The sequence below is a fragment of the Scyliorhinus torazame genome, chromosome 10 (assembly GCF_047496885.1).
Source record: "Scyliorhinus torazame isolate Kashiwa2021f chromosome 10, sScyTor2.1, whole genome shotgun sequence".
Lineage (NCBI taxonomy): Eukaryota > Metazoa > Chordata > Chondrichthyes > Carcharhiniformes > Scyliorhinidae > Scyliorhinus > Scyliorhinus torazame.
The window spans coordinates 96052643-96065090 of NC_092716.1; the positions used below are offsets into that span (position 1 = coordinate 96052643).

The 12448-nt window shown below is 43.4% G+C and overlaps 1 protein-coding gene across 2 annotated transcripts in view; it reads right to left on the reverse strand.

Moving 5' to 3' along the window:
* mbtps1 (membrane-bound transcription factor peptidase, site 1) overlaps positions 1 to 12448 on the reverse strand; it is a 166202-nt gene that overhangs the window by 24736 nt on the left and 129018 nt on the right. For both annotated transcript variants that reach the window (XM_072518450.1, XM_072518449.1), the window contains exon 19: positions 3574 to 3714. In XM_072518450.1, the coding sequence (XP_072374551.1) occupies positions 3574 to 3714 (141 nt within the window). The remainder of the gene's footprint in view (positions 1 to 3573; positions 3715 to 12448) is intronic.

Genomic DNA, 12448 nt, shown 5'->3' on the forward strand with positions numbered 1-12448 from the left:
AAACACTAAGAGTTCATATTCTTTCTCTCCCATTACATGCTAACATTACAATCTATATACATTGCATCCAACACAAAATTTATGTACACTATAATAAATTAACATTTCACTTGAAAATCCTCAGAAATTGTTCTGCACACCATCTGAATCATCCAGTCATAGCCCCAACAGCCCGATTGTATAACATCACATGGATCTTCCTCATTGAATCATTGGTGGAACCAGTAAATACAATTATTTGTCCTTGGTGTCAATGAGGACATTCAATATTGCACACTTTTAGACAAATTATCTTTGGACGATATTGGGATTAGGTTTATTCCATCTATGCCTCACTGCACAACGTTGCTAACGAGGGGGCTTACTTATTTCCATCATTAGTGAATGTAATTTTGCTTTCCAACATCCAATTGTTCCACATCTTTTAGAGACTGCTCTTGAGGTAACGCATCCTAGGGCTGAGCAACACTCATAAAACCGCCAGGGAACAACTACCACACCAGTGCTGGTTGATCTCATCATAGACTACATAGTCGGCGGATCTGAACATATTCCAGAGGAGCAAAATTTTTTCTTAGCGCAGTCCTCCTGGTATTAAATTGCACATTGCTTTTATCCATTTCTTGCAACTGCTTTCATCCATTCATTTCTCATGACACCACCTTCCTCAAATTTCTCTTTGGGGATAGATTTGTGCTTGAATATCACTATCAGCTTGAACCTTGTGCCATCCACCAGATAAGATGGAACCACAGTGAACCGAATCTTCTTGTGCCAGCCGTCTTGACAAGGGCTTTTTTTTCCTTCAAAACCAACCCTGTTAACGGTCTTGTTTGTTGGCACGTCCAAGCTTATCAGTGTTTCATCCATATGTCCAGCACAGGCTAATCAAAACACATTCTTTTCTTGATGTTAGGTAACAACAGTAGAATTTGATGATTTATCAACAACTTCAGGTGGCAGGTGCTGTGAAATGTTTTCTGATGGAATAAGAAATCATGTCTTTTCATGAATCATGTGCACCACTGAGCACTACCTCGAACTCTAGAATATCACCTTTCTTCATTTGTCGGAACGCTTGGGAGTCAGATGGTGCTATGGTTGATCATATACCATTTTGTCAACCCTTTTGACCACTTTTAACTCGAGGTGAGGCCATTTGCTCAGTATTCCTCTGCTGCCGCATTTATTTGTCGATATCTTCTTCCAGTCTTTAACTATTTCATCAGAAACATTAAACTCTTGAAGCTGCACAATTAAATCTTCTCGGATACAACTTCCATTTCAGATAGAGTTGCATACTTGTTATCTTTCTCAAAGGCATTGTGCTAGATTATGTGGTACATGCCGGTCTAGTCAATTGACTGGGAGACTGCTGCGCCTTTAAATTAATGAACTGTAATAATTAGGAGCAAATAATAATCACAGTGCAGTTTGAGCCCAGCCAGGGTTGACTTTTACGGGAGTGAAAATTCAGTATTTTTAGGCCAAGAGTCACCTTTTACGGGTATATATGGTAATCAAAACCCTGCAAGTAAAGATATTTCTTCTAATTTTAGTCCAAATTACCAACCTCAGCATTTATACCAATCAATAGCATTGATTATCATAATTAAAATCATTCTGAAATAAATATACCAAAAGTTTCAAATAAATTAACTGCATTCGAAACAATTACATAAAACTACAATTAGTCTGTGGTTTGTCTTTTTCCAGATCGTATTCTTACTCAATTCAATATTCTAATATACAAGACTCTGCCATTTGAATTTATTTCTGATCCGAAATGTATAACGTGGTTAAATTACATTTGCAAATAATAATTTCCTTGACATTTGTTCTCAAAGATCTGCTTGCCTTTCCGATTTTCTTTAGTCTATTCTATGGCTCATCTGCCTAGCTCTCTGTATGCTTCCATCTGCACCTAGATCTGCAATCTTTTTATCTACCACTCTTTCAGACTGGCAAAGTTCATAGACACCATCAAGCTAATCAAATATTAAAATCACCAACACGTTTGCTGAATGGGGCATATTCCTTGGTTTGGGCAGCCAGTGATTCGCTGGGTGGTTTTATGAAGTCGCTGGGAGATGGTTGTCTAAGTGCTCAACAGTGACAGCAATCAGATCCAAGATTAAGAGGAGCAAAACTAAAATCTCATGGATCCTCCAGAGAACAAAGCTGATTGCATGAATTTCTAATAGAAGATAGCAATTTTGTGGGTACTTTTATTGTGACAAACCAACATTGTTCAAATGGCTGGAAAATTATGTGCGCCGATTTTGTTGGGTCCTTCTGTGGTTGATTGGTGACTTTTGCATACAATTCTTTATTGCATCTTAGTAAATACAAATAGGTGTGAAAACAGAGTGATACTTTCAAAAAAGGTGACTGACGTTTAATTAATTTACGCAGCAGCATTAAAGCATATTTATCATAGTTTATTGTGCTAAGGCACTACACAGGAACATTAAATTTGATATTCATAATAGATAAAACAAATGGAACAAAAACTACCTAGCCAACTGCATAAGATTACTTTTTAAGTAAAGCACAAAATCAGAACTACAGGTTGCAGATCAGCATAGCTTGTTTTACGGTGGATTGTTTGCGAATTATCAATGGAAGATTTCAGCTATTGATTATTAGTTTACATCTTGTGGGCATTTTTCACACACTGGAGATTCTGGAGCTGTAACACCCTATTGATTGTACGCTAAATGCAAAACATAAATGCAAAACATGAAATCTCACGAATCAGAGCCAAGCTCTTTCAAATCAAATTTGCAGTACACCCTTAAAATTCACATGACATGGGATAACTTATGCTTGGGACTGATCACAGACTGCATTCGAATTGAGGAATTCAGATGGTTTGTATATAGAACAATAACTACTGTGAATTATTGCTGAACAGTAATTAACTTGAGCATTTAGGTAGCATCAAACAATAGAAGGATTTCAGTGGTTATTAACTGTCACCTGAATTTTAAATACAGGCTATAATTACGGCTGTGTTTTTAAAATAAAATACCATAACCAAGTTGACTGGGTAGTTTTGATCATTTTTAGTCCATTTGTTTTACCTGTTGTGAATGTTAACAGCCAAAATATTCTGTGCAGTTAATGCCTAGCGATGCGTACACTTGGCTGATGTGATCATTACACAAGATAATGAAACTATAGATTATAATGCAAGGCCATTATTGGGTTTTACTTTTCTTTAACCTATTGGCAGCCATTCAGCAAGTCGCCCAGAAGGTGGGGCTAGTTTAGGTCTGCAGATGATCACCACCATTAAAGCCAGGCACTGTCCAGGTGGAGTTTACCTTTGATTGGCTACTGTTCCAGTGGCACAGACCAGTCAAACAAATGGAAATAGGCTTCCACAAGTTTGGGGACAGGAAGGACCTCAACCAACAAAAACTTACTGGCAATTCATCACCAGCTGCAATAGCAGGCACACATTCAAAAGCATATACACTAGATTGCAATTTTGGCACAGGATCTAAGCAAATTTCTTTTGAACCCCAAAACTGTGGAAATAAAAGTCAGTCAAGATTTTTTGTTTACCTTTTTGCCTGTGGCTGTCATCCAGGCAATTGGAATCTCCGTATAAGACAATCCGCCCACCACCATCAGATGGTGTCTGATACAATCCCAAAATAGGGACATTTTTAACCACAGTCGTCTCTTGTTTTAAAACTTCCAATCCTGCAAGACAGGAGGCCAAGGTTGAGATTTTTCTGGCTCGAAAGTGGCAATTAAAAAAGGAAACAAATATTTAAAAAACACTGGTTAGTGACGATAACATGAACCAACTTGTAACTAACCAGAAAATTGTAAGTAAATTAAAATCAATTTCAAAACTAAGGAAAACGCCTAATTTGGTTTGTAGCAATTTTATTCTCTTCACCGAACAAAAATCAGAGCGGGAATAGTTATGCCAATCTACAACAGAGAAACTGCAAAACTCTTAATTCATTATAAATTCTAGAAATGTTAATTTATCATTAGGATGTGAAAGTATTAGAGGGGGTGCAAGGACGTTTTGCGAGAATGGAGCTCCTCATCCCAAGAACCAATTACGTTGAAATCGTGGAGAGATTGGGACTGTTTTCCTCAGAACAGGGATGGCTATGGGGAGATCTGATAGAGGTATTCAAAAGCACGAGGGATTAGGACAAAGTGGAGGGGAGAAATTGCTCTTACTAGTGGAAGGATCAAGAACAAAATAGTAATTGGCAAATAAATAATGGTGGGAATTAACTCTCGAGTGTGGTGGAGTCAATTGAAGCGTTCAAAAGGGAATTGGCTCAATTGAAAAAGAAAAATATTTCCAAAGTGTAGCCACCTAAATTGGCCAACTCCCGATTTAAAATGGCGAACGACAAAGACTGATGGGAAAGTCAGCCAACAAGACAGAAACCAGCAGCTCTGCAAAGGCCAGACAACATCGATACCAGTGGCCATCAGCATAACAAAGTAGCAGACATCTGCATACTGATGAACAATCCCCGGGAACAATAAGTAACATTTTGGACACACAAAGCCAAGCCAGATTCCTCGGCGCCAGCAGGAGCCAACACAAAGGAGGTGAACGAGCACCTCAAGACCATCCATCGATCAGGGAACCGCTCCAGTATTGGAGAAAAACGAACCAAGCGATTGGGACAAAGTCCAATCACTTGGGACCAGGTACAGGATCCGCCCCGAAAGGTGGGAAGCCCCTGGGGACAATAAGACTTGTGCATCAAGTTCAAATCGCTCTCTCTTCACCGCTCTCTTCTTCCTGCCCGGGTCACTCAGCAACAACGAACCAACATTGACCGTGACCGGTGCAGTGACTCCAGTGATCATCAAAATCGTAAGTCTTAACTCAACGCTCGCTACGAGATAGGCGCTCCTAGCTACCAATCCGTACCAACTTTGAATCCCGCAGACTCAGAACCGAACGAAAGGCCATTTGCTCCCCTGACCTGGTGGGTCAGGTCCAAGTTAAGCATAGGCCTGTTAGTTTTAGAAGTAGCTTAGACGTAGAATTTGTGCATGAGTAGCGATTACTGTGGAAAATAAATGTGCTTTGATTTAAATCTTACTAATCGGTGTATTGGATTATTGATCAGTACTCGGACTTGAACCTCGTGGCGGTATCATAAAGATACCTGGCGACTCAAGAGCAAAGGTTATAAAACAGAGCAATTGAACCAACAAGAAAATTAACAACATTATTTGGCAACTCCGCCGGGACCCGATCTAGAAGTGGAAAACCACTCCGGGAGAACCCAGAATTTGAATTAAGAGATCCAATTGGAAACAGAAAACCACAGGCATTCAAGCAGTTCTGATCAATACTCATAATTCGGAAGTGTGTGTATGCATGCGTAACTAACAGGGCGATAAGGTAAAACTGATAGATTTTTTTGTTGCAACAAAACTGTCGGAAGTTTGTATATCGGAAAATAGCGAAAGCCGTACCCGTATTTACAGCACCGCCTTAATACACCCCTGTCCCAAATTTGAAGAGCAGCATTCGGATTAATACCCCTGTCCCAAATTTGAAGAGCAGCATTCGGATAGCAAAGATGGCAATGCAGCGCCTAATGAACCCAGAGGAATTTGCGGTCACAGCGACCAGCAGCAGTAGAGTGGGACAATGTCCCATTTGGAAGGAAGCGATCAGGAAATATCTCAAAGGGAAAGGATGGCCCCTTTGGAATGAATTCTGTGACAATGAGGAATCAGGCCCCGGGAGTATAGGACATACTTGGTGGGAGAACCTGAGCGAGATCCACAAAAAGAGCTTAGGGAAAGCTCGCAAGCCGATGGCAATCGTGTCCTGCTTGGCACAATTGCGAGGCACAGAGGAGGTCGTTAGGATGCTCCGGAAAGAAGTGGAGGGCATACATCGAATGAGTAAGGTCGATGTAAGCGAGGTAGAAAAGGATAATTTGGAATTGAGAAGGAAGTTGGCAGCAAAAGATGGAGGTGGAGGATGCTAAAAGGGCACACCAGTCTTGTCTGGCGCACTTAAGCAGCTTCCAGTCTCAATACGAAAAGGCCTATCAGGACATGCAACGTGCAGTCCTGGTACGTGAAGAAACAGAAAAGCAGGAAGAAGCATTACAGAGACAGTGTAGTGACCCAAAGGCAGCATTAAGAGCACTCCATGCTGCCACCACAGAACAAAGACAAAGCACATTAGATCACGCAAAGTGCCGGAAGCAGATTGCAGAGCTGCAATGGCTGCTTTCAGTTCAGAAAGGCTTCCAGGAAACCTTTGGAGACAAATTAGATCAGGAAGATGGCCCTGATTGGGAAGAATTGAATGCAACAGCGCAGAGATATGTTCAGGGAACATATGCGCAGGGAAAGCCACAAAAGAGGAAAGCACCCCAACCCCCCTCAGAACAGATAGTTCAGGCTCCAATGAACCCAGTCACCACCCACCACGCAGCCACATCGGACGATGTGGAATTTCTATACTCCACCCCCTTAACAGTGACCCAATTAAGATCACACCGTTCTTCCCCACCTCAGACCCCCACCATTTCTTTGCCACCGTTAAGCATCAGGCGACCATGTATGGCCTGGATGAGTGAGAGCATGTAAAGCTCACAGTTTTAAGTTTAGACTCTTCAGTAGCAGCAGCCCTTCCCGTCCCACAGAATGTAGGAGGAGGCACCCTTGCAGAAATGCATAACGCGAGCCTGGATGCGATCGGGTATAACCGGGGTGACCCCGTAGAGGGCCTCAACAAATGCAGGCAAAAGAAATCCGAGCACCCCACAGCGTTTGCTGGACGCCTGTGGATCCACTTTGCAGCAGTCTTTGGAGACTTAGACTGTGCCCATTTGTCCCCAGACAACGTGGCCAAATGGACCCGCACCCTTATCTCCCATGCCACAGAAACAGGACAGAAAGCTTGCACGAGTTATGACCCCTCAGAGGAAGCCCACAATGAGAAATGGGTTTTTAAAAAATTGTCCCGCAGCTGGGAGTAGTCTGTACAAAACAAACCCGGTTAGGAAACCCGAAGAACAGCAGGAAGAGCAGGCAGACATGCATCCAGTTAAAACACACCAGAACCCCGCATGGGTAAACGAAGGAAGGAACAGCCCCTCACAGAAACCACCGGAATGTTACAATTGCGGACAATTAGGACATTACGCACGAGAATGTCAAGCCCCCCTGAAACAGCAACAGAATCAGCCCACCAATGCCCCCCGAACCAGCAACGACACCAACAGCCCCAACCCCCCACCCAGGGAACCATACCCAAGGGAACAATGCACCAGAGAGCCTGCTACACCTTATGTGCCCCAGGGGTCATGTTACAACGGTGGGCAGCCAGGACACTTCGCCCGAGATTGCAGGAGACCCCCACCAGCTAGACTAGTCCCCAGATATGAAAGAGAACACCACCCACAGCAGCTACAAGATCCCAGCTGCCCCATGCAAACTGTGAGCACTTACCCACCACTTCTTATGGCAGCGTTACCTCAGCAAGGCCACTTCATTTTTGTTTCGCTCCTCCTTCCTCTCTTCTTTGGTCACACTGCACTCCCTCCACATGCTAGTTACACCCCAGTCCAAATGTGATTCACAAAGTCCTGTATTCTGATGGAACCTGCACCATGTCTGTTGTATGTTTGTTTGTTTAATGTACATGTTAAATGTTATTTGTGAATTTAAAAGTTTCCACGGCCTCACGCCACCACCCTTCTGATGGCCACTGGCAGTCAGAGAAACTAGTTTGTACCGGACGCTAGTTCAGAGGAACTAGTTTGTCCGCAGAGACTTGTTAATGTCCCAGACGCCAGTTCAGCGGAACTCGTCTGTCGACAGAAACACAGACCCCCGTTCATAACTGCCCTTCTGGTTCGAAGGAAGAACCAATACGGCAACCCCCCACGATGACTACATTTCTTGCCCGTTCTTGTCGGTTGCTCAGGCAGTGGAGAAACAGCTTGGGTCCCGCCCTGCCTGGGAACCCCCCCTCTGGTCAACTATGCTCGGGTAGGGGAGGCACGGCATTGGTAGCCGTCCTACCCGGGGATTCCATCCAACTCTTCCCCGTCGCACCCCATACACACCTCATTTTGGAAATTTTAGTTCAAAAAGTTTTGTTTTGTTTCAGGTAACCCTTTGGCTGCCAACCACATGCTATTTACATCCTGAAACATTTGGATGGTAAATTGCACAGTCTGCGATTTGGCTCGCACTGGTTCATTATTTGAAAGTGTGTCTTGTCCTAAAATTTGTTTTTTGGGAAAAAAAAAGAGTCACACATAGTGACCAATTATAAAGGGTGTAATTGGCACTAAGGGACAGACAGACTATCGTACGAGATGTTAAACCAAGATAGTTACAGACACTAAGCTTGATTTCCACAGAACTCCAGAAGCTCCAGGACCGGAGAAGAAAAGAAGAAGCACCATGAGGACTTCCTTCGGATGGTTCCTCATCACAATGGACATTTGGTTGCGCGTGAACGCGAACCCCATGACCTCAAGCCCCCCAGCCGTTAATGTTTCACTTCCCCACAGTACCCAGAGCCCAGTCACCAGCGACACCGCACCCTCTTGGTGTGCCAGGTTTATAACCTGGTACTCCCTGTCCTACGTAATAGAATCCTTATTGGTATTGGCGATACTCTGCTGCATCGTGCAGACTATGCGTCTGAGAAAATGGAGAAGGAGAGCCTACCGCACCCCGGTATATAGGATCAGATCCCCTATTTTCTGATACGACCAGACCCCCGACCCCCGCGATCTATAATAAAGAGCATTCATTTGCGTTTTTGTTGTAAATAAAGAAAGGTAAAGAAATGTTCATGAGCAAATTGTACGATTCTGAGCTTGACTGCCAAGCCGGGAAACATGTGTATAAACTGCTATGATTTTGTTTGTATGGTTGAGGAAGTTAGAATAATTAAATGTTTAAGTGAGTGTAGTGTGTTAAGAATAGTTAGAGGTTCCCATTTTTTTTGTTTTGTAATGCATGTCCCTGTTTGACATAGCGCCCCTTAGAATTGTCAGTTAAAAATTTTCTGCATAGTTATGGTCAGTGTCGAGGCCATGAAAGAAGTGCCCCCCAAGTCAGAGAATGGAAAGCAACATAGTTATGTGATCCTTCACGCTTCGCATTAGGATCACAAGGAGGGAATGTAGCCACCTAAATTGGCCAACTCCCGATTTAAAATGGCGAACGGCAAAGGCTGATGGGAAAGTCAGCCAACAAGACAGAAACCAGCAGCTGCAGGTTTGCTGTGTATTTACCTCTGCAAAGGCCAGACAACATCGATACCAGCGGCCATCAGCATAACAAAGTAGCAGCCATCTGCATACTGATGAACAATCCCCAGGAACAATAAGTAATATTTTGGACACACAAAGCAAAGCCAGACTCCTCGGCGCCAGCAGGAGCCAACGCCAAGGAGGTGAACGAGCACCTCAAGACCGCCCATCGATCAGGGAACCGCTCCAGCATTGGAGAAAATCGAACCAAGCGATTGGGACAAAGTCCAATCACTTGGGACCAGGTACAGGGTCCGCCCCAAAAGGCGGGAAGCCCCTGGGGACTATAAGAGTTGAGCCCCAAGTTCAAATCGCTCTCTCTTCAGCGCTCTCTTCTTCCAGCCCGGGTCACTCAGCAACAACGAACCAACATTGACCGTGACCGGTGCAGTGACTCCAGTGATCGAAATCGTAAGTCTTAACTCAACACTGGCTACGAGATAGGCGCTCCTAGCTACCAATCCGTACCAACTTCGAATCCCACAGGCTCAAAACCCGAACGAAAGGCCATTTGTTCCGCTGACCTGGTGGGCCAGTTCAAAGTTAAGTATAGGCCTGTTAGTTGTAGAAGGAGCTTAGACGTAGAATTTGTGCATGAGTAGCGATTACTATGTATAATAAATGTGCTTGGATTTAAATCTTACTAATCGGTGTACTGGGTTATTGATCAGTACTCGGACTTGAACCTCGTGGCGGTATCATAAAGATACCTGGCGACTTGAGAGCAAAGGTAATAAAACAGAGCAATTGAACCAAGGAGAAAATTAGCAACAAGAGCTACAGGGAAAAGGCAAGGGAGTGGTACTAAATGAATTTTTCAGTCAGTGTCTAGTTCACACATGATGGGCCAAAGAGCCTCCCTCTGTGCTATAACTATTCTATGAATCTATTCGGTGATTAGTTGGGAACTTACATCCATTATGTCTTGCTACACAATAAACTCGCTATATTTGCAATTCAGTCCATCTATAATAGGCTTTTAAGAGTTACCAAAAAAAAAATAATGCAAAGAAAAGAGATCACTCATACACATTTGACGTCACAAATGTATCCATTAATAACGCATGTTTGACTGAGGACCTTCTGCAATCTAACCGCACAATAGACAAGGTGATTGAGCAAAAGGAACTCAACTTTTAAATGTCTCAACAAAGGACCATTCACTTGCAACAAAATCATACTGTGACAAGTCTTCCATTTGGTTTATTTTGGATATCATTTCTCTAGTATTGACTTACTGATTACATTTCCTGGCAAAGTGAAAGCAGAACAAGTAAGCAGAGCCTTCAGGGCAGCTACTTCCATTCCAAATTAATCTGACTCATTGTTAAACCGAGCGCCAGAGTAACTGGATTGGGACTTACTCAAGGGTCAATGAAAGAACATGTTTTTTCCTTTGGGTTTCTTGACATGCTGAAGACAAGCATGTCGATAGATACTCCCTTCATATAGCACTACTAAAATTCCTACGATAAATAACTATCGTCATGACAACCAAAATAAGCAGAGCTTGATCATTTATGCCAATCAGTGCACACCAACAGTTCAATTGCATCTGTTGCATGGTTCGTTTGGCACCTAGAAGCAGGAATATTAAGCCATTGTTCTGCCTCAATCTCTTTCACGCTTTACAAACTTCAGTTCATCTACAACTCTACAGTAGAATCACAGCCCCTCTCACAAATCTCCCGTTTGGAGCCTGATACCTGCTGAAACAGAGTTTTATCCTTGTCGTTTTGGTCAACTCAACTTTTGTCCTTGCTTCACATTTGGTTAATTGCCAAGATTGCATTTGTCCCCTCTGGAACACTAGCACTTTTGTGTCGTACAACCATATGAACATATCAATTAGGAGCAGGCAATCATTTGGCACCGTGAGCCTGCTTGGTCATTTAACAAGCTGATCAGATTGTGGCCTCAGCTTTGCATTTCATCTACTCCTGATAACTTTTGAGTTTGTCAAGAATCTATCTCCCTCTACCTTAAACATATTCATTGACCCTGCCTCCACTGTTCTCTGGAGAAGATGGCTCCAAAGATTCGTGACCCTCTGGAGAAAAAAAATTCTTTATTTCAATGATCGCTGCATCCAGTCATGCTGTTGATTGTCTAGACCCATCTGAAGTGGACAAAACTGTAATTTGTTAGCACCTGCTAAAACTATCCAGCATTGTTTATAAAGCAAGACTGCACCTGTAAAAAGAACAGTGTAATGTGGATGGAGAAGGTGCTGGCAGTTATGCAAGAGGTGATTTTCATTTGGGATGCAGTGAAGAAAGGCACAACTTGAAAATACACAGGCACCAAAGTTTTCTGACACTGCACCAGAGACCTTGGTGGGGAGGTGCTAAGTAATAGAGATGCCCTGAATCCACAGAGACCCAAGAGGCCTTCCAGACACGCGTAAAAGGCAGTGGGAGCAAATAGCCAAGGAGGTCAATGTTAGCAGTCAAGCCCAAAGGACCTGGAAGCAGTGTCACAAGGTCAAAGACCTTACGTGAAGGGGCAAGGCCACAACTTAACTTCAAATCCTCCATCCCACAAACCCCACGTGTAGATTTACACACCGTCCAACTCACCAGAGACCTATTCTTCATCTTGCACAAATCTCTATCAATCAGGACTCAGACCCCTCAGTCACATGCTTAGCATCACTGCAATGCTCACATCCACAAGGTGCACTACTGTCTATTAATAACGACAGTCAGGGGGCAGCACTGTGGCGCAGTGGTTAGCACTGCTGCCTCACGGCATCGAGGACCCAGGTTCGATCCCGATCCGTGTGGAGTATGCACATTCTTCCCGTGTCTGCGTGGGTCTCACCCACACAATCCAAGGATGTGCAGACTAGGTGGATTGGTCACGCTAAATTGCCCCTTAATTGGGGGAAAAAAGGATGGGTATTCTAAAATTTTAAGAATAATGACAGTCAAACAGATGGTATGATACAAACTGATGTGGAGATGCCGGCGTTGGACTGGGGTGAGCACAGTACGAAGTCTTACAACACCAGGTTAAAGTCCAACAGGTTTGTTTCGATGTCACTAGCTTTCGGAGCGCTGCTCCTTCCTCAGGTGAATGCAGAGGTCTGTTCCAGAAACACATATATAGACAAATTCAAAGATGCCAAACAATGCTAGGAATGCGAG